The following is a 23,446-nucleotide window of genomic DNA, read 5'->3' as shown; positions in this document are numbered from 1 at the left end:
CCTTTAACGCCTTAAGCCACCGGTACCGGGCCAAGATTTTTTTCACCTCATAAATAGAGAATACAGTCCGTATTAATTAATGTAGTGTTTTTTTTCAAATGTAGCCAATAATAATTAACCTAACTCTATCAAAACAGCCAAAGTGTATATTTTCAGCACTACATTTGTTTACCAATGATTAAACATTTTTGCGAAATGAGTTCATAAATATCTCTGCGCATCCCGGCGGAAGCCGGATGAATTAGACGGAAATAAAGGAAGCTCTCATACGTGTGTAGTCCTATAAAAGAAGAGACCCAGGGCTTTCGAATTTCATAAAACTACACTACCCAGCCCACGCCAGCCCCTGTCAAACTTGGAGCCGTCTGGCGTGAAATAATTTGTCAACGTTATTTTTCATGATTAGCCTATGTCTCACGGGTCGAACAAACCTGAACGTTATCGCCATAAAATAGAACGTAGTTTCTTTCTTTACCTTTCTGTGAACGTAAAAAAAAAATCAATCTGATGAAAAATGGCGGAGCATTTTTCATTACAAAAAAGTAACTGTACTTACAGTAGATTTCATTCACGGTTGTTGCTGCCCTGTCAGGGGTGCCTGGTGGTACCAAATCCAGATTGGAATGAGGAGATTTGGTCCGATCCATAGATGTGTGACTTGGCCATAATAAGGTAATTTATAGGCCTGATATTCTATATTCATATTTCAAATTGCATGTGTCCGGATGGCACAATTCAGTACTGTATCTACAAAAACCCTTTTAAATCATCTGCCCTTTATTCATTTGATTATAATTTGTGTACACTTGATCTCAAGAAGGGTGCCGTGCCAGTGACTGGCAAGCAGGGAGACCTGGTGTGTAGGCTGATGATGATATTCAGAAAGTAATTTACAGTTAAGTATTTAATTAAATGCTAGAATGAATGAAAAGCAGAGGTAAGAAGATGAAACGCAGAGACATGAAGATGAGAAGCAGAGGAAGATGAAAAGCAGAGGAAGATGAAAAGCAGAGGAAGATGAAAAGCAGAGGAAGATGAAAATGAGCGGCAGGAAGATGAAAAGCAGAGGAAGGAAGATGAAAAGCAGAGGCAGGAAGATGAAAAGCAGAGGAAGATGAAAAGCAGAGGCAGGAAGATGAAAAGCAGAGGCAGATGAAAAGCAGAGGAAGATGAAAAGCAGAGGAAGATGAAAATGAGAGATATGAAGATGAAAAGCAGAGGAAGATGAAAAGCAGAGGAAGATGAAAAGCAGAGGAAGATGAAATGCAGAGGAAGATGAAACGCAGAGGAAGATGAAAAGCAGAGGAAGATGAAAAGCAGAGGAAGATGAAACGCAGAGGAAGATGAAAAGCAGAGGAAGATGAAAAGCAGAGGAAGATGAAACGCAGAGGAAGATGAAAAGCAGAGGAAGATGAAAAGCAGAGGAAGATGAAAAGTAGAGGAAGATGAAACGCAGAGGAAGATGAAAATGAGAGATAGGAAGATGAAAAGCAGAGGAAGATGAAACGCAGAGGAAGATGAAAATGAGAGATAGGAAGATGAAAAGCAGAGGAAGATGAAACGCAGAGGAAGATGAAATGCAGAGGAAGATGAAAAGCAGAGGCAGGAAGATGAAAAGCAGAGGCAGGAAGATGAAAAACAAAGGCAGGAAGATGAAAACTATATGGAGAGGGGTCAGTGTGTCTCTGTGTGTACGGCGTGCTGCCAGGTGGAGATTTGCGCTTTACTGAGCTCACTTTTCCAGTTGACAATAATATCATGCTACAGGCAGCATCCCTGCTGTACCCCTGTGTAGCACAGTTGTTGTATTAATGATGAATCAGTACACTTTTAGACAAGGCATTTGTTCCAGTGCTGATGCTTTGTCAGCTTCTCTTAGGTTGAAAAATGTCTCACGCTCTCCTCTCCTCTCCCCTCTCCTCTTCTCTCTCCTCTCCACATCCCCTCTCCTCTCCCCTCTTCTATTCTTTCCTGGCTCTCCTCTCCCCCCCTCCCCTCTCTCCTCTCCTCTCTTCAGTGTTCAGACTGTGGGTCTATTCCCTCGACGCTGTCTGACATGTGAGCTAAATAAGGCCCACTGCCTGTTCTTCAGCGCTGACATCAGCCCCTCTAATCAGCACATCATCCTCCACTGTAAAGGTAGGCCGGCCTAAAACACTAGGATAAATTAAAGGTGCACTACACAAACATTGGCTTACATTTGCAGACCTTTTAACAATTGGTTTACAAAACATATTTGTATGTAGCTACATCTTATATCTTCATAAATCAAAAACTAGACTAAATTAAGACATTAGTCTAAGATACTTCCAGAGACACTAATGAGGAGGCAGAACACTGCTGAGTTTGGAACGGGGAAATATGTAAGACTAAAGATGGCAGCAACAACTACTTGCTACAAAACAAACGTATTAAGAGAAGATAATTAAATGTAATGTGATTTTATGTTGAGTGAAATTACCAAAAGGGGAGACTTCCGGTAACGAGCTAAGAAGTCATGTTTTTCTCACTAAATTTCAGTCAAATCCAGTTATGTACCTAATTTGCAGGGGTGTAAAAAGAGTCAAAAAGTTTCTACTTTTAAATATACTTAAGTACTAAAAAGTAAAAGTTAAAACTTTTTTTCTGACTGCCTATTCTTCTGTTAGCAGGTGTTTAATCAAAGATCCCCGCTTTCTAGTCTTGCACAAGGACCAATCAGCATGGGTATGGGCGGGTACATTTTCCATTGATGGGGATTTGATTGGCTGTTTTTAAATAAAGTGCGGCCACAGAATTAATAACGCTAACGTTAGTTCGGCCAGAGAAACAAATATACTAATTAAAATGGTTGGACCTGCAAGATTTGTACTTTGTACTTTGTAGGTCTGCATTTTAAATGTAAGGAGTAAAAAGTATGTTTTTTTTCTCTGAAATGTAATTGATTAAAAGTACAAGTATACAAACCTAATAATACTCGAGTAAAGTGCAAATCCCCCAAAAAAGTATTGTAACAAAGTACAATTACTCAAGTACTTTACACCCCTGCTAATTTGTAACTAATGCTATGTGTTGCAGGATGACACTGTTGAAAATGCAGAAAGAGTGAAGAGCAAGGCGATTCTTTAGCTTCCAAAGATCGGAAGGCAGACTTTTCAAACAGATTAGACAGAATATTGCTTGCACTTGCAGGAGTGAGGAAGGAAATAGGGGAATGTAAGGAGCATGTTACAAGCTCAGAGGTCCGCATTTCCAATTCAGAAGATGTTGTTGTGGTTAGCCTCCAGGCTAAGTCCCGGACCCTCGAGGACGAGAAGAGAAGAGAAGAGGGAGCTGGAAGACAAAGTCACAGATCAGGCGAGGTTCAGGCACTCTTAATGTAGTGAATAACACTGGTCTGTGACAGCAATGTAGTGATTATTAACCAGAGTAACACTGGTCTGTGACAGCAATGTAGTGATTATTAACGAAAGGTTATGTATATAACCTAGGTATATGAGTACTGGCTGAGCATCTCGCTATTGAGATATGCCTCATCTCCAGTACCTACTGTACTTCATTAACGAAAAAAAGCACCCATGCACTTTACCAGGCCACGCCCCAGTGACCCCATATAAGGCACCAGGCATGGTCACACTCGCCTTTCCTCTGGAAAATGTTTTCCATCAAGAAAATCCCCACCAAGGGACCTCAGGGCGCGCTAAGAGCGAGACGCTCAGCCAGTACTCATATAACTAGGTTATATACATAACCTTTCGTTATATACTCGTACTGGCAATCGCGTCTCGCTCTTCGCCATATTGAGATATGGGGCAGAGCAGACGCGTGGCCCGACAAATGTACCCCCTGAGGACCCGCAAGCCCTACCACCAGGGGGGAGGGGAGTCCCGTCACCCCCCCTTCCTAGTGAAGAGGGTGCGGCAGTCAACTCCACCAAAGTGCGAAAAAAGAGGGAACTAGAGACCCCTAAAAACGCACAGCACAGGCGGGACCACGTGTGACACATCACCTCGTGGCACACACCCACACACCCCTGCTAACCCACCGAAGGGCGGGACGCAGGGGAGGTCCCAGACCTCAGAACCGCCTGGGAGACAGAACCCCCAGTCATGTCCATGAGGTAAAACCTAATGAAGGGACCCGGCGAGGACCAGGAGGCCGCAGCACAGATGTCCTCCACCGAGGCCCCCCCTAACAAGGCGGCAGAGGCCGCCACCCCACGAGTGGAGTGCGCCCTGACACCCCCAGGGGGGGCCAGCCCAGCCAACGTGTAGCAAAGGGTAATGCCCTTGCACATGGATTAGGCCTCAGAGTCGCACCGCTATTGACATGAATAGACAAGCACTCAGGCCGCACCGAGAGAGCACAAAGCTCACCCACGCGCTTAGCGGAGGTGATGGCCAGCAGGAATGCAGTCTTGAAAGACAGCTGTTCCAAAGACGCCTGCTCAAGAGGCTCAAACGGGGCCTCGGACAACCGGCCGAGGACCAGTTGGAGGTCCCAACTCGGAGACAGAACGTTTCACCGGCTTAAGGCGCCAAGCGCCAAGCAGGAAACGATTCACAAGAGGGTGTTTGAACAACGCAACGCCCTCAAACCCCACATGACAAAAGGATATAGCCGTGGCATATACCCTCACCGTCGAAGCACCGTCGAGCAAAGGGAACTGCCACAGAGACCCGTGCGCCTGAGAGAGGGCCCGCGATGACCAAGGAACAGGCCACAGCGGGGCTACCAAGAGCTGGATCAGGACCGGGAACCACACAGCTGCGCCCCGGTCCGGTGCGATCAGGATCAAGGTCCTGCGCTCCCGACGTACCCGCTCCAACAACTGACCTATCAGATGTATGGGGGGAAAAGCATACAGAATCCCGGGGCGGCCATGGATACATCGAGAAGGCATCCACCCCCAAGGGAGGATTGTCCCCCCGACTGACGAGAACTACAAGGGGCACTGGTGAGACTGTCTGCTCGCAAACAGATCCACAGAGGCTTCCCCGAAGCGGTCCCAGACCTGTCTGACTATGTCTGGACGTAGTTCCCACTCGTTGTGATGAAGACCGCCCCGCGACATCACATCTGTGCCCACATTCTCCCTGCCAGGGATGTGGAGCGCCCTCTGGCTGCGCAGATTGCGAGACGCCCACAGCCAGAGCTCGAACGCCGCCCGGTGCAGACAGATGGAGCGTACTCCACCCTGTCTGTTGATATACGGCGCTGCCGTCGTGCTGTCCGTCCTGACCAACACGTGCTCGCCCACCACCAAGTGGCCGAGCCGCTTGAGGACCAGGAGGACCGCCTTCAATTCCAACACATTGATGTGCATAGCAGACCGGGCAGCATGGACCGTCCAGCTGCCCCCCATTGCATTGGTCCGACACGTCCCCCCCCATCCCGTGAGGGAGGCGTCGGTGAAGACCGTGACGTGTGACCGCCTGCCGCCCATGGGGACCCCGCTGGTGAGGGTACCAGGCCTCCTCCAGTAGGCGAGATCCCCCCGTATCGACAAGGGAACCTTCAAACGTTTCCACTCGTCTCTCACCGGGTCTATTTTCATACTGAAAAACCACCTCTGTATCCTCCTCATGAAGAGGAGGCCAAGAGGGACCACAGAGTGAGCAGATGCCATCATACCGAGCAGGCGCATCACATACAGCGCCGTAACCGTCCCGCCAGGACGGATACCCCAGAGCGCGTTGCGGATAGTCACTCACCGCTGCTCCGAGAGGGTTGCCCTCATGGGCCTTGAGCTTAGAACCAAGCCCAAGTACTCCACCTGTTGACTGGGAAGAGGCGTACTCTTCTTCCAGTTCACAGCAAAACCCAGCTTGGTGAGGAATTCCACCACCAGCCTGGTATGAGACCTGGCAACCTCCTCCGACCGACTGAGGAGCAGAATGTCGTCGAGATAGAGAATTATTCGTATCCCCTGACGACGTAGAGCCTTCAGCGCGGTCTCTACGCACTTGGTGAATGTGCGGGGGGCCAGAGAGTAGCCGAACGGCAACCTCTGGTATTCGTACGCCACGCCCTGAAACAGGAAGCATAGGTATTTCCTGTGAGGAGGGAAAATCGGGATGTGAAAATACGCATCCTTCAGGTCTATGGAGGTGAACCAGTCTCCCACCCTGACAGCGTTTAGCAGGTGTTTGACGGTCAACATTCTGAACCGTCTCGCCACAATCAGACGATTGAACGCGGACAGATCCAGTATAGGTCTGACACCTCCCGTTTTTTTGGGCACCAGAAAATACCGGGAGTAGACGCCACACATCGCGTCCTCCCGTGGGACCACGACTACGGCTTGCTTCGCCAACAGAGATTGGATCTCGTTGGCCAGAGCTGTCACTGCTGCCGACCGTGACAACAGGGTCTGCACCAAACCTGAAAACGGAGGGTGGTGTTGTGCGAATTGCAAGACAAGCCCCCGCCTCAACGTTCTCTCCATCCACTTCGACATACGGCACTGCTGTAGCCATATGTGATGATACTCCCAAAGCGCACCCGCCGCCATTTGGCGCTGGCCCGCTAGGAACTGTAGATAGGCGGCCCGGTCCCACCTGCTGTGCGTAGCCAACCCTGGACCCGCTAACCGTGCAGGCAGGGCGTTTCGTGGAGTCGGGACATCGGTCCCTGATACAACCCACGAGGCAATCGCACCCAAGGGGGGACCCCGACAGAAAGGGCCGGTTTGATACGGAAGAAGCTGACATCATACCAGGTCACAAGAGCTCCCCCACTGAACACCCCTCCAGCATGGACCGCTGAGGAGCTATTCTGCAGCTGGACATGCAAGGTGTGAGGACCCCATGGGTTCCTACACACCGTAGCCCTGCAGTGATATTACTACCACCCAAATCACGCGCGCCTGCCAGACCACTGCCGGGCTCTCCGGAGTGGGAGGCACTAATGCGATACCCGGCCTGGCGAAGGCGAGGTCGGGGAAACCCGCACTGAGCCCGAAGAGGCCTCGAGTCCCCCTGCTGACAACCTTTGAAGGTGACAGACGTAACACCAGGCTCACCAATCGCAGACGCAGAACGCGTGACGAGGGAGCCACGTGACAGCACAACATTCTCACGGACAGACCCAGTCTCAGCCATCAACTGGGTGTCAGCCCCTGTCCCCATGAGAACTGAAACGTGGGGCCGCTTGCGCTTCATTGAAGACCCGCGGCCCGCAGCCAAAGGAAACAAATCAGAGCCCCTTTTCCGCTGGTGTTGGGGGAGGGTGTGATCGGAGAGTGGGCTGCACACAGCAGGACGGCAACGTTTTTTTAGGGCGTGCTCATCCAATGTAGCCAATCCCTCGGCCGCCAAGGCTGTCGGCCTTGTGGACACCTGTTGACGTAGAGCCCAGGGTACCTCAGGCGGGGGAAACATGGCCGCTGGTCGCTGATGAGGCCGTGCTCTCACCTCTGGCTGCATGGTGCGAGGCGGTGTGGGGCCCAGGTCAAATACCGCCCGCGTTTCTGCAGAACGACAACAAAGTCCTTCCGCGGAAAGAGGAGCCTTAAGGAGAATACACATTTCCTCCTCCCCAAGGGAAGACTGATCCAACCAGAGATGCCTATTAATAAGTGTTGATAGCATCCTGATCCTCCCTGCGGTTATAGCTTGCGACTGATTCAAGATTTCTATAACCCCAAAAACAGTTTCAGTGTCGGCTGGCCCTGCAGCCCCACTACCCGACAACAATGTGGACAGTAAAAACAATCAGCTGAGCCATGACACTGGCCGCAGCTAAATTCCATCCTGTGGCGGTATAAACATCATCAGTCATACTGCCACCTGCCGGGCCGACTTGCTCTCAAGCGTTGGCTTCCGGGTGGGACACCGTTCAACCCTGCCAGGACAAAGGATCGATGCTACCTGGCTCTCAAGCCAAGGCACACCTGCCTTGTGCCCTGTTGTCAGCCCATTTACCCGTAAAAAGGGTAAATAAGTATCAGCAAAACCCCCCACATTAGCTACCGACTGACCTTTATCAATGAACCGGTTAAGAGGAGGGAAAAGCGGTGACATCCCACAGCGGGGAACAACGGAACAGTGACCCAGCATTACAGCATTAGCATTAGCAGCGCGCTCCAGGATAGCCGGGAAAACGTCCAACTCAGAGTCACGTTTACCCAGATATCCTGCCCCTTGCGCCAATACACAACTCGGTTGTCTCACAGGACAACAAGCAGTATTACTAACGCCAACATTAATGCCTGATGGCACAGGGCCTACCTGAGCGCGAGTTAGCCCGATAGATAACCATCGCGCGACGTCCCTCGATCCGCTGTCAGAAGACGAGGAAACCCCAGGACAGACCCGACGCCGTTGGAACATGCCGAGAAGATTCCAGGGGCTGGAAAATCTCCGGCGAAAACCCAACATTGTTCAATTTCTCTCTGCATTTCATAACAGCTAGTTCATGGGATGCAAAGCACGTCCATGATGGAAAACGAAAAAAGAGGAAGGGCGAGTGTGACCATGCCTGGTGCCTTATAGGGGGACACTGGGGCGGGGCCTGGTTAAGTGCATGGGTGCTTTGTTTTCGTTAATGAAGTACAGTAGGTACTGGAGATGAGGTATATCTCAATATGGCAAAGAGCGAGACGCGATTGCCAGTACAAGTATATAACCAGAGTAACACTGGTCTGTGACAGCAATGTAGTGATTATTAACCAGAGTAACACTGGTCTGTGACTGTAGTGATTATTAACCAGAGTAACACTGGTATGTGACAGCAATGTAGTGATTATTAACCAGAGTAACACTGGTCTGTGACAGCAATGTAGTGATTATTAACCAGAGTAACACTGGTCTGAGACTGTAGTGATTATTAACCAGAGTAACACTGGTCTGTGACTGTAGTGATTATTAACCAGAGTAACACTGGTCTGTGACAGTAATGTAGTGATTATTAACCAGAGTAACACTGGTCTGAGACTGTAGTGATTATTAACCAGAGTAACACTGGTCTGTGACTTTAATGTAGTGATTATTAACCTGAGTAACACTGGTCTGAGACAGTAGTGATTATTAACCAGAGTAACACTGGTCTGTGACAGTAGTGATTATTAACCAGAGTAACACTGGTCTGAGACAGTAGTGATTATTAACCAGAGTAACACTGGTCTGTGACAGTAATGTAGTGATTAATAACCAGAGTAACACTGGTCTGAGACAGTAGTGATTATTAACCAGAGTAACACTGGTCTGAGACAGTAGTGATTATTAACCAGAGTAACACTGGTCTGAGACAGTAGTGATTATTAACCAGAGTAACACTGGTCTGAGACAGTAGTGATTATTAACCAGAGTAACACTGGTCTGAGACAGTAGTGCTTATTAACCAGAGTAACACTGGTCTGAGACAGTAGTGATTATTAACCAGAGTAACACTGGTCTGTGACAGCAATGTAGTGATTATTAACCAGAGTAACACTGGTCTGTGACAGTAATGTAGTGATTATTAACCAGAGTAACACTGGTCTGAGACAGTAATGTAGTGATTATTAACCTGAGTAACACTGGTCTGTGACAGTAATGTAGTGATTATTAACCAGAGTAACACTGGTCTGAGACAGTAGTGATTATTAACCAGAGTAACACTGGTCTGAGACAGTAGTGATTATTAACCAGAGTAACACTGGTCTGTGACAGTAATGTAGTGATTATTAACCTGAGTAACACTGGTATGTGACAGTAATGTAGTGATTATTAACCTGAGTAACACTGGTCTGTGACAGTAATGTAGTGATTATTAACCAGAGTAACACTGGTCTGAGACAGTAGTGATTATTAACCAGAGTAACACTGGTCTGTGACAGCAATGTAGTGATTATTAACCAGAGTAACACTGGTCTGTGACAGTAGTGATTATTAACCAGAGTAACACTGGTCTGAGACAGTAGTGATTATTAACCAGAGTAACACTGGTCTGTGACAGTAGTGCTTATTAACCAGAGTAACACTGTTCTGTGACAGTAATGTAGTGATTATTAACCAGAGTAACACTGGTCTGTGACAGCAATGTAGTGATTATTAACCAGAGTAACACTGGTCTGAGACAGTAGTGATTATTAACCAGAGTAACACTGGTCTGAGACAGTAGTGCTTATTAACCAGAGTAACACTGGTCTGAGACAGTAGTGCTTATTAACCAGAGTAACACTGTTCTGTGACAGTAATGTAGTGATTATTAACCAGAGTAACACGGTTCTGTGACAGTAATGTAGTGTTTATTAACCTGAGTAACACTGGTCTGAGACTTTAATGTAGTGATTATTAACCTGAGTAACACTGGTCTGAGAGAGTAATGTAGTGATTATTAACCAGAGTAACACTGGTATGTGACAGCAATGTAGTGATTATTAACCAGAGTAACACTGGTCTGAGACTGTACTTCAGTGATTATTAACCAGAGTAACACTGGTCTGAGACAGTAATGTAGTGATTATTAACATATGGTTATGTATATAACCATAGTTATATGAGCATAGTGACGCTCAGCGTCTATTGCAATACTCTTCATATCCAGTATTGAACTGAAATAAATTCTCACATGTACCTTTACATACCATCATCTGTCTGGCCACACCCCCATCCGCTACCCACATAAGCAGGGGTGTGGCCGTACCATCAGCTCCTTCCCAAATCTTTCACCACGAGGCAAGATCACGGGGTCCTCCGTGAGTCCGACGCTGAGCGTCACTATGCTCATATAACTATGGTTATATACATAACCGTACGTTATATATCGCATAGCTCTGCTCAGCGTCTATTGCAACACAGGAGCTGAGCAGAGCTGAGGTCGACAAATGTACCCGCTGAGGCCCCCACAACCATCAAAACCGGGGAGGACCCGAGCCCCCCGAACCTCCCTAGCAGAGGACGGGAGGGAGTCGGATCCGACTGTGCGAAGAGGAGACTTCAGCAACTCAACGCACAGGGTTAGAAGACCGTGGGGCGTACCCACGACTACACAAATGCACAACCTGCATGCCACTGGTGAACGAACGGAAAGGAACAAACCCCCGTTACCACCCCTAATATCACGGGATCAAGAGCAAAGCCCAACCCCGTGGCAAGGCCGTAGCAGTGGAGCGCGAAGGAGGACCCAGACCCAGAAGGGACTGGACCCCGCCGGAAAAAGGGGGCCTGGAGAGGCCAATGACGCCACAGCATCAAGACCTCACCAGGCGGTCACTAGTGACACCGCCCCCCACATCGCCAGCGCATTCGGACAGGGCCCATCCAAGAGCAGGCCCTTCCCCCCTATAGCACGCCGCCTAGCTCACTGAACCTGGTATACTCAGGCAGTCACCCATCCAAGTACAACCCAAGCCTGAACCTATACAGCTTCCGAAACCGAACGAGATCAGGCGTGTTCAGGTTGGCATGGCTGTAAGCTCGAAGCACTCAAGAGGCTACACCCACAGCGGGAGCAGGCAGCGTACCGGGGAGACGACCCCCAAAAGAGGTCGATCCCTCAATCCAGGCAACAGGCCACTCGACCTGAGCCTGGAGCACTGCGGACTAGACAGGCGCCAAAGGGGTCTGCTGAAACAGCACCCCGGCGGAAGGGGCGTATGCTGGCATTGTTGTGCACCATGTCACAGCCTCCACAAAAACCCCTTGACACTCTAGAGGGGCCGAGGCAGAGAAGGCTGACACGATTGGCAGACGTCATGAAACGTGCGGGGGCACACTCACCGGCCTACCCAGAGAGTTGACTCCGCTACCAACACACCAGGGAATCAACCCCCCCCTTGGTTCCAACATGAGGCGGTTGTTCCTATAACCCCTCAAGAAAAAACTCCAAAACACAACTGCGGGTATACACTGGCTATACCGCAGTACAAGTGTTTCAGTTTTCAAAAAGGGGTTATCCCAGGCCTACGGGTCGACGAAACAATTTCGGACCGGGCCCGGCGGACCGGGACGTACACAGGGATGCCAGAGGAGTTCTATAAGAATCACCTCAACAGCCCCCTCCCAGCCATGCTTAAGCAGGAGAAGAGAGGGGCGAAAATAATGGAGAAGGACCAGGCCTCCTTAGCGCAGCGCAAGGTACAACACAACATGGACCATGCAACAGTGAGGGGTAATACGTAGTAACACAACCACGAACATCTCCATAATGTCAAACCCTGCAACACCCGGGCCGACCCGGCACCCCCCCCCCCCCGAAAAAAAGCACAAGTCCCTCAGCAGATCTGCGTCCCTGGCGGACAACGGGTTAACTGACCTGGACCGGCGTGACCAGAATCAGTCCCGTGCCCTAATCACGCCGCCATCCCCAACCCTTAGATGGGGGGTAGGTACGCGTGTCGATCCAAAACATTATAGAGGGTGCCACCCAGACGGTCCCTTTCGTACCGCGCTCGGTGGCCCACCCCAAGGGCGTGAGACCCCTCTACCTATGCTTTGATCTATTCCGTTAACATCCCCCAGATATGAACGAGAATTCGTCGAGACAAACCTAGTAAACTGGCGCTTGGAAGAGACAAACTCCATCCCACTTGCCCCATAAAAACGCTGTTTCAATGATGAGCAACCAAGGCGCGCAAGCCCATGCGTGATTCCTATCAGAAACACCCAGGGCCAGCACTATGTACACGTCGAGACCCAAAACATATCAATGGATAGTCTAACAAGACACCAGATACCGTTCCTCCAAGCCGCCTGGGAGAGTGACAAGAAGCCGCTTTATTCACAGAAAAAAATACGGACATGGGTCCCATACGACGCGGCTGAGGGAAAACAACACCCCGTCAACCATGCTCCATAGGGGGGGGCAGGTGGCGCACGGAGATTACGTTCGTCACCAACACCGGGAGACACTAGGATTCGCCTGTTCGAATCCAGCTCCCGGCGTTGCTATCAGCTTGGCTGGCCTCTCACACTGATACAATTGGCTGTATCAGGGGGTGGGAAAGCTGAAGGGTGGGTCCTGGGCGTTGTGGACAGCGACCCCTACAGTTCGGTCGGGGCGCCTGCTCAGAGAGGGTTGGAACTGAGGAGAGATAGTGTGGCCTCCCACACGCTACACTCTCCCCGGTGAGAACCTGCGCGGCCAGGTTGGCCTGCCCCAGGCTGCACATGCGTCGGAGGAAAGCATGTGACAGTCTCCGGTCTCCCGGACCAACAGTAGGGGAAAGTACGCAACAACCAGGAAGGGTGGGATGGGAGAAAAATCGGGAAAAAAGGAGGGGAAGAAAGATAAAAAAAAAAAAAAAAAAAACATGCTCCATAAAAGAGGGGACGGGGGGAAAACCATGACCATGACCGGCGAGGAGTAAGGGAACTCCCTAAACAATACCCCGTCAACCTGCTCCATAAAGGAGGGGACGGGGAAACCCCAGAGAGACTTCCCACGTGAGCAATAGATTGAAAAGACACATTGCAACATTGAGCTATGTAACAATTGGACTAGGACTCTCCGAGGAGGAGGCTCTGAAACTCTGAGGAGGCTCCCTCACTGAGAGGGAGGCTCTGAACTCACAGAGGAGGCTCTGAACTCCCTGAGGAGGATACTCTGAAAAACTCCCTGAGGAGGCTCTGACCCAATACACACACTATCAGTAGGGAGCAGAGCAGAAGAACAAAACGTCTCTACTGCGTTGCATCACCCACCAAGCTCAATACACATACTCACCTTGACAATCTGAGGAGGAGGCTCTGAAACTCTGAGGAGGCTCCCTCACTGGGAGGGAGGGTCTGAACTCACAGGAGGCTCTGAAACTCCCTGAGGAGGAGGCTCTAAAGTCCCCGAGGAGGAGGCTCTAAACTCCCTGAGGAGGAGGCTCTGAAACTCCCTGTAACAGAGGTCCACAACATGGAGCCTGAATAACCCACGAAGTCTTACCAATAGAAACGCGCCCAGTGACGTACTCTATGGCGGGGGAATTTCCGTGGTCCACTGCCCAATATGGCGTGGGACCAGGAAAACTCCCTACCCTGTGACGCGCTGATCCAGCAACGTGACAGGAAGCCCGAAGGACAGGGGGTTTTAACCCCTGACAAATCAGAAAAAGGGGAGGAAGGTTTTACCAGTTCACCCCCTTATGACCCCTCACCCCTGATACGATGTAATGACAAAGTAGAGCCAGTCATAGCATGCTACATCAAGCGTTAACAGCTTCACCTAGACTCATGTGCGAACCTGCCATCTGAATTTTTCAAAGGAAGAAAAAACACAGACCCAGAGAGGGCCCTTTTAAGAGCCCCGGTACCAGAGCTTATACATGTGACTTCTGTAGGCCAACACATAACCCAGTTGTGGATCTTAACGACACACACAACCCTCCATCACAACAAAAAAGGCAAAAGTACACTCTCACTACCGTAAGAGGAACGCCGTTTTTCATAACGAGAGAAGACACAAGTCCTCGATTAAGTACTGGCCACAGGCATTGCTAAGTCCACATGATAGCGACCAAAACAATCTTTTCCCTAAGAAAAAAAATTTTCCCCAAGCAGGAGCACAACCCCAGCAGAAGCTGAGGGATTACACTGTATCCCCACAAACATAGTGAAACAATATATTGTAAACAAAAACATGTTTGAGAGGAGGGGGGGAAGCCCCAGGGAACCCTGGGGGATCACCCCTCACCACCTTACCCCTGATACGACTAGGTTGAACAGGTACCGCCCTGTTAATATGTGAACACGCTACCTGTTTATTGTCATCACAGGCTGAAAGAAGGACTCACCCCTCGATCATATGTCACTAAGCATAGCTTTGCAGGGTTATTAACCCAGCTAGTTGTGAGCTCAACCACGTTATCTAACGTTACATGAACACACAAGTACTCATCACAACCAAACCAGTTCATTTTTACTCACGTAAAAAACAACGCCGATTTTCTAGGTAGAGAGAAACTATACCAGCGACAAGACAATTCACACACAACACATGTCGTATCCCCAATGTAGTGAAGCAACATACGTTTTGGAAAAAAACATCGTTATTACAAAACATTTAGAAGGGAAAGGAAGGAAGAGGCGTTTAAGTGTCCAGAGGACCCTTACCTATACCATGAACGCAGGGTGAGAGGACTGCAAACACTGGTCTCCACGTTGACGAAAGTCCTCGCTGGCGGGGCAAAGAAGCTAAGACACACACAACCCTCCATCACAACAAAAAAGGCAAAAGGAAGAAAAAACACAGACCCAGAGAGGGCCCTTTTAAGAGCCCCGGTACCAGAGCTTATACATGTGACTCAGTGGAGGTTTCTCTATGACAACACTAGAAACACAAATTCACTCATAATTCATAATTATTATTAATTTACATATACCTATATATTAAAAAAAAAAAAAAAAAAAAAAACTATATATAATATATATATATTTTTTTATTATTATTATTATTTTTTTTTTATTATAAATGTTTTCCTCTGTAAAAAAAATGCCAGTGAATTTTTTTTCTTCAAAAATGGCCAAAATTGACAGCTCTGAGCAGGCCTGCACTGCAGTATTGCCTGCAGTAATTATTCGTGAAGAAAACTTCACAGGTGTGACCCATTGTTAAATAAATAATAAATAACAGCGAATCAAAATAGGCTATTAACTTCATCTAAGCACGGTCTGTGCAGTTAAACTCTTGCCATTGAATGGAGGATTGATTGATTGACAGCCCTTGACATCCAATGCACGGAGGTTGAATATGATTGGCAGCCTTGCAAATCCAATCAGATTTCTGCATTGCAAAGTCAAAATGGGTCCAGCTGCATGTCCAGAGGATAGGTTTAGCTCGGGCCAATCTCAAGTTTCTCAAGTTTCTTTATTAGTTGTCATACAGAAGTACAGAATACTTTTATACAAAATGTAACATAAAGAAGCATTTTGTATAAAAGTATTCTGTACTTCTGTATGACAACTAATAAAGAAACTTGAGAAACTTGAGATTGGCCCGAGCTAAACCTATCCTCCGGACATGCAGCTGGACCCATTTTGACTATGTGAAAGTTGAGACTATGAGAAAGTTGTTGTTTAGTAGTTAGTAAGCTGTACAGCTATAACAAGTCAGGCTAAATTAAACTTTGCGCCAACATTAGGACCGAAGTATAAACCAGCAACTGAGCAACATGAAGAAGTGGATTTATGCATCTGGATCAGAAAAAACGTTGTGGATGAAAAAGTAAGTAGGCTACAGTGCTTGTATGCTAACAGTAGCTAGGCAGCTTAGCCTACATCACAATGATAATCACCAAGCTAACTTACTGTACACACTGTAGGGCTGGGCAATTAATCGAAACAGAATCGCGATATCGATTCATAGACCTATGCAATCTAATTTCTAAGTTATGACTATTTTCTTTTATTAAAAAACCCCATTTTTCTTTTTTTTTTTTTTTTTTTACTTTTTAAATTATTTTATCTGGGTTGAACATGATTTGTGGAACTCCCTCTGGTGTTGTGGTCGTGGTATTCACTGACCGTTGGGAAGTATTTCGACATGCACATGGGTATCTTAGTGGTGTAGTGTATCTTGTAGACCAGGCCCATTGCAAGTTGCTGTACTCTGTCGTCTACTCTAAGCCATCCTAGGTTGTCAAAGTGGACAGGGGTGAGGTGGGTTTTAGGAGTAAGGTCAAGCAGTAGTCTGACCAGTTTGTTTTGTGATGTTTGTAATCTTGTTTTTAGTGCCTTTGAGGTGCTTTGGTACCATGAGGTGCAAGCATAGTCGTAGTACCCTTGAATGAGTGCTCCTGTTAGAGTCTTCAAGGTATTCTTGTTTACCAGAGAGGAGATCCGGTACAGGAATCTAGTTCGTTGGTTGACTTAGTTTTATTACATTGGATCCCATTTTGTCACAGGAAAGATTTGCCTCTATAGGATGGAACCCAGGTAGGTAATTTCATCTTTCCTTTTAAGATAAGATAAGATATTCCTTTATTGATCCCCTTGGGGAAATTCAGGCATCATAGCAGCATGGGGGAAGGGGGGGGGGGGGGTACAGGTAGTGAAAACAACACAAGCAGTGTAAACAAATAGGTCAATATAATTTACTATCTAACTAACTGAAATATACATTATTCATTATTCACAGTATCACAGTATCCACATAAGGTGCAGTATGCATAAGGTAGTGTTATTGTCCTACTTGGGTTCCTATTAGTTCTAGGTCGATGTCTGGCAGCAGTCGCTGCCCACTGTTGTGGAGCCTGATGGCCACTGGTATGAAGGACTGTCCGAGGCGGTTAGTTGAGTGTCGGGGGGGTATGAGTCTGTGGCTTCCTTGTCACCTTCACCTAATATGTTTTGATCTGGTCAGGTGCGCTGTCACCTAAAATGTTTTGATCTGATCAGGTGCGCTGTCACCTAATATGTTTTGATCTGGTCAGGTGCGCTGTCACCTAATATGATTTCATCTGGTCAGGTGCGCTGTCACCTAATATGATTTCATCTAGTCAGGTGCGCTGTCACCTAATATGTTTTCATCTGGTCAGGTCCGCTGTCACCTAATGTTAATATGTTTTCATCTGTGTCCACTGACCACTGACACACAGTGGGGGATGTTTTAAAAATATTATTTAATATATAATATAATATAATAATTTGTGCTTCACCTAAAAATTTGGTCAGCAGCCTCCACTGATGTGACTTCTGTAGGCCCCCTCCAACAGCCGATCACGGTGTAGGGCCGACTACATCCTCTGTCAAAGATGACGTCGTAGTCAGAGTGTTATGGCCTGCTATTCTCACGGCTAATGTTCAACATTGTAGCATAAGCTAACAGCCAACTCAGGCCGACTGGTAGCAACAAGCTAACGTTCCTAGCCTAGCGAACGCAACGAGCTAGCACGCAGCTAACAGCTAACTGGCTAACAGGTAGCTCACCCAGCTAGCACATAAGCTAAGCAGCTATCACCGAACTGCACACGAGAGAACACAATAAAGCCAACACTTCAGACAGCCGCCGTCTGATCCTCATCCTTAGAGAGAAGAGAAAAAGAAGTTACCACAGTTTCCAGAATGGTGATTAACAGATATACAGCGGTATCGGCACAATTCCCTCATGGGCTGCAGCCGAATTGGGCGTGGAGCTTCCTATAACGAAACACCAAACCCACTTTCCTCGTGTTTAGGGTAACTTTCAACTTGAAAGATGGGGCCTTCAGGTGACAGAGAGAAATCCGCTCGTCCAAAGATCCGGGGTTTTAACCACTTGGTCACGGCCCAGTAATTTTACTTCCGTCGGCTTCAAACCAGGACCCTCTCTCTGCCGTCTAAGAGGCAGAAAAAGGATACTAGTCTGGGGCCGGCTTTCGTAAATCGTGCAGCTAATCCCCTCATAGCAACACAACTGGCACTCACATAGCAAAATCATCACTCACCCAGAGAGGTAGCTCGCTTCTCACAACAGCCGTCGCCCCTCCTGCACAGTCCAGCTGCAGAACCGAAGGTAATACCTGTCCAGCTGCAGCTTGGGGAACTGCAGGTGGGGATTAGACCAGCGACGCGAGCCCCTAATACGAAAAAACTGGTGGAGGTCAGAATGATCATCATCTTCCAGACACCCCAGTGGCAAAGACATTATCGCTGTATTTTCTCGAAAATAGTGAGAGAGAAAACAAAGATATAATGTCAACGTAGCTCCTTCATCTTCTACTTTCTTCAAAGTGTGGTACTTTGCAGGCACTTGACGTGGTGAAAATTGAAGAAGGAGCTGATGGTATGGCCACACCCCTGCTTATGTGGGTAGCGGATGGGGGTGTGGCCAGACAGATGATGGTATGTAAAGGTACATGTGAGAATTTATTTCAGTTCAATACTGGATATGAAGAGTATTGCAATAGACGCTGAGCAGAGCTATGCGATATATACCCAGAGTAACACTGGTCTGAGACAGTAATGTAGTGATTATTAATCAGAGTAACACTGGTCTGAGACAGTAATATAGTGATTATTAACCAGAGTAACACTGGTCTGAGACAGTAATGTATTGAGTATTACCCTTCAGATGCATAACATAGTGAAATGGAACAGGACCAAGCTACATTGCAAATTATCTAGTCAACTATGTGCCTTCTAGAGAACATTGCAATTATCTACTACTGGTCTATTGAAGGTTCCAAACCACAGCCTAAAGAGAATCAGGGCCTTTGCAAACTATGCACCAACGTTATGGAACACACTACCTATGGACATTAGGGAAGCTAGATCTCCTAATAAAAAAAAACAAAAAAATAAAATAAAGCTAAAAACGTACCTCTTCACCATAGCCTTTTATTACACTCCGCTGTTGATTGTACTGTAGCACAATTTTACTCTGTCCATTCTCTGAGCTATTCTACAAAGGACACACACTTAAACTTCTTAATTGCTACTGATCAAACCCATCCCAAAGAGCACCCGATTATTGTTTGTATGATTGATGAGGACTCACACAGCATTTCTATCCAATACTTGTCCTATATTTGTATTGAGTCAAAATGTCAGTTTGTTATACAACATAGTGGTACAGTATGGATTCTGCCTTTCAAGAACAGGTGTTTAGTTAAGTCAACCAGTTCAATCAACCCTTTTTCCTCCGGGGAAAGAAATGATATTATTAATTTCAATATAGAATATTCGTTGACAGCCCTACAAGTACAATTAGTTACTGCAAAAATGGAAAGCCAAACTTTTCCCCACTGTACCGAAAACCCGTACCGAACAGTGACTTCAAAACCGAGATACGTACCGAACCGTGGTGTTTGTGTACCGTTACACCCCTAGTAGATACTATTTATCTTTTAATGCATCCTATTTAGTCAACCATTTGACCTCCTCAGGGCCTACAGTCACATGTCATCCTCCAACATATCCAGCGTAAAAACCCATCATCCCCCCCCACCCCGCCCCCCCGAACGAGAAGGGTAAAAGTAAAACAATTAGCCCCTCTTTTGTGTGTAATTGTTTTAGGTTATCGTGCCCTGTGAGGAGCTTATTTAAATGAGGGCAGAGCCTCCTGCCCTTTACTTGTTTATTTTCTCAGCAGATGAGAGTGAGTTTCACGGTTGGACGCTCTCCCTGACGTTAGCACAATCATTTAGCAGATACGGGGCGCTGGCTCCCCTGGTCTAATGGTGATAAGAGACTAAACAGCATCAGTGCTGTATGTTGTTTTTAGAGGGCCGACTGCCATAACCCAACACGCCCGTTACAGCAGTGACCTCGCCCTGTACAAACAAGTTCTTGTTAATTACACAAAAATCAATACAATTCTACAGCTTTACAAAGACAACAGGATACAAGCAAAACAAGGCATTCAAATATACAAAACACAGTATAACTCACGAGTGGCCTGCGTTCTCCTGCTGCTTCCTATGCATTGTTTTTTGAAAATACAATTATTACCATGGTGTCAGGTTCCTTTCGTCTGTGGCTTTATTATCTATGTTATTAATTGTCATTGTGGATATAGTATCTGTATGTGTATTTATGCAAAGGATTTATTTCAAAGGAGAGTAAGGGAGAGACAGAGGCTGATTAAGAGGTAAAGTACCAGACAGCACAGCAAAACGCATCCAAAAATAAATTTGGCTCGCAAGAGGGCCCTCCAAATCGAATTGCGATTAATCCCAAAAAAGCTTGGGTCGGCCCTGTCATCAAGTACGCAATGAAAACCTGAATCATTACTATTCTTTCAGTGTGAAAAGTACCATAATAGCAGACACTGAAATTAGTTTTTGTATCCCTGTGAATTATTGTTTATGGTCTTTTATAACCCCCACGGTAATACATGTTGAAACATAAGTTAAGTGGGCAAAAAGGAAAACCCAGGGCTAGATCGACAAAGAATGGATTGCACGGTGCTAATTGCACCCTTACTTACACAATTCATTATGAATTGAAAATGGGGGACCCTGATGTAAACAAGACGAAAGTCTTTCTCTGGTCTGCATCCCCTTAACAATTGTGTGTATTGAGCCATACTGTACTGTACCCATTCTGCAATCTGTTAACAACATTCACTGTGCAGGTACGGCTCAATACACACAATTGTTAAGGGGATGCAGACCAGAGAAAGACTTTCGTCTTGTTTACATCAGGGTCCACCATTTTCAATTCATAATGAATTGTAAGTAAGGGTGCAATTAGCACCGTGCAATCCATTCTTTGTGGATCTAGCCCCCAGTCTCTTGGCTTCATTGATCGGTGTTTCCCCTAAAAGGAATGTTTACCGCTCCTGGTAAAAAGACATGACGGGTAACCAGTATCTCTCTTGCAGGTGATATTTAGATGAGCAGCTACAGGGACTGAGCGGGTGGTGGGGGGGGGGGGGGGGGGGGGGGGGGGGGGGGGTGATTTGTTGAGGACCGAGTTGCAGAGGAAAAGCATGCAATCTCATTAACCGGGGACGGGGTGCTTCACAGCTGACACTGAATAAAACAGACTTAATTTGCCGAGCCAGGGTTATTAAGACGGGCAGCTTTGAATGACCTTGTTGTAAGTTGCAAAAGGGAAGCTGACAGGAAAGCGTGATTAGAGGAGGCAGGAGGAGAAGGCAGGAGGAGGAGGAGGAGGAGAAGGCAGGAGGAGGAGGAGGAGGCAGGAGGAGGAGGAGGCAGGAGGAGGAGGAGGAGGCAGAAGGAGGAGGAGGAGGAGGAGGAGGAGGAGGAGGAGGAGGAGGAGGCAGAAAGAGGGGGCAAGAGGAGGAGGGGGAAGGAGGAGGAGGCAGAAGGAAGCAGAAGGAGGGGGCAGAAGGAGGCAGGAGGCATACATGTTTCAACCGTGAGGAGTCAAGACTCAGACATACATGTTTCAACCATGATGAGTAAAGACTCAGACAAACAGTCACTCAGTAACCGACATTGGCATGTATTGCACTGAGCCTCCAGGTCTGCATACAAATAATCAAATTAATCAAATGTCCTTTTCTGGTTTCTCTTCCTCAGGTCCCGGAGTGCCTACTGTGATCCTACACAGCCTCAATAATGCCAGTAAGAACTCTCATTTCAATCTTCTCCTCAACCAGTGTGTTACGGTTTGGGTAGGTGTGTCGGACCCAGGTGCAGTCACTACACAACTTAAAGTCCTTAAAATGTCTTTAATTTCCCCTTAATTTGCCCCTGAAAACATGCAATACCCCTTAATAAAAAATAAGGGCCCCTTAATTTTTTAACTGGACCCCTTAATTTCACCTTAATTCCACCCCCTGGGTGTGGAACCCCTTAATTGTGTCAATTAAGGAACCCCCCTTAATCTTACATTTAAGGTGTATTTAAGGTGCTGTTTTTGTGATTGGATAAAATAAAGGATAATTAATTACTTTTTAATACCCCTTAATTTGACTTTGTCAGGCCAAATTAATGGGAAAAATCTGCTAACTGTGTGGAACTGTGTCTACTTCACATATAGACGGTTTCACTGGCATTCTGTTGCTAGGAAACAGCTTGAACCAAAATGTATTTTAGATTACATTACATTCAAATGTATTGTCATCATACAGTACAGTACAACTAAAACAAGTTTGGCATCCAACCAGAGTGCAAATGTAACGGTACAGTGCAATAGTAATATACAATGTACAGGTGATTAAACTGAATATCAAATATATAACATTAGTAGATATTAGTATGTACAGTGTATAGTATTATTGTGTACAGTGATACAGGTATAAAGACACTATGGTAGTAAGTCATACTGGCCAGAAGCATAACTAGTAAGAGTAGGTAAGGGATATGTACAGAATGATATAGAATCTACAGATATATCAAAAGGATTACAATATAATGCAGGTATATACAGACATATGTGGATAAATATATATATGGTAAGAAGAATATATATCTCCTTGCAGTTATTGTATTAGCAAACAGTGCAACAGGAAATAAACATGGCCCTTTTTGAATGTTATTTTTAGTTAATATATAGACTCCTCCCACTAGATATATTATAGTTAATATCTAGACTCCTCCCACTAGATATATTATAGTTAATATCTAGACTCCTCCCACTATATATATTATAGAAATATAGAAAATGATCTCTCTCTCTCTCTCTCTCTCTCTCTCTCTCTCTCTCTCTCTCTCTCTCTCTCTCTGTGTCTCTCTCTCTGTGTCTCTCTCTCTGTGTCTATCTCTCTGTCTCTCTCTGTCTTTCTCTCTCTGTCTCTCACTTTCTCTTTCTCTATGTCTCTGTTAGTGATGCACGATATATCGGCCGCCGATAATATCGGCCGATATGGCAGTTTTTTTTACACATCGGTATCGGTCCGATATCAAGATAGGGCCGATATGGGCAGATATTAAAAAAAAATATATATATTTATCTTTTTTTTCTTCTTTTTACATGTTTTGGCCTTAAATAGTTTCAAAATATCAGTCATTTCTGAAAATAAGTTACAAAAGTAAAAAAATTATGCGTTTTGGAAAATGGCTCTTTATTTGATTATCATAAAAAAGTTTTTTCTATACAGAGATATCGACATCGCTAAATATCGGTATCGGCCAGAACAGCAATATTAATATCGGTTATCG

At 46.5% G+C, this 23,446-nt stretch overlaps 1 protein-coding gene across 1 annotated transcript in view; it reads left to right on the top strand.

Annotated features, from left to right (window-relative positions):
* dpp10 (dipeptidyl peptidase like 10) overlaps window positions 1–23,446 on the top strand; it is a gene marked incomplete at its 3' end in the record, with an annotated part of 1,190,700 nt that overhangs the window by 888,558 nt on the left and 278,696 nt on the right. Inside the window, exons 17-18 of the mRNA XM_084314814.1 lie at window positions 2,018–2,139; window positions 21,863–21,907. Coding sequence (XP_084170940.1) covers window positions 2,018–2,139; window positions 21,863–21,907 — 167 coding nt within the window. The remainder of the gene's footprint in view (window positions 1–2,017; window positions 2,140–21,862; window positions 21,908–23,446) is intronic.

The sequence above is a fragment of the Notolepis coatsorum genome (genome assembly GCF_963971535.1).
Source record: "Notolepis coatsorum genome assembly, chromosome: 5".
In the NCBI taxonomy this organism is placed as follows: Eukaryota; Metazoa; Chordata; class Actinopteri; order Aulopiformes; family Paralepididae; genus Notolepis; species Notolepis coatsorum.
This window is presented reverse-complemented; position numbering and strand designations above follow the sequence as displayed.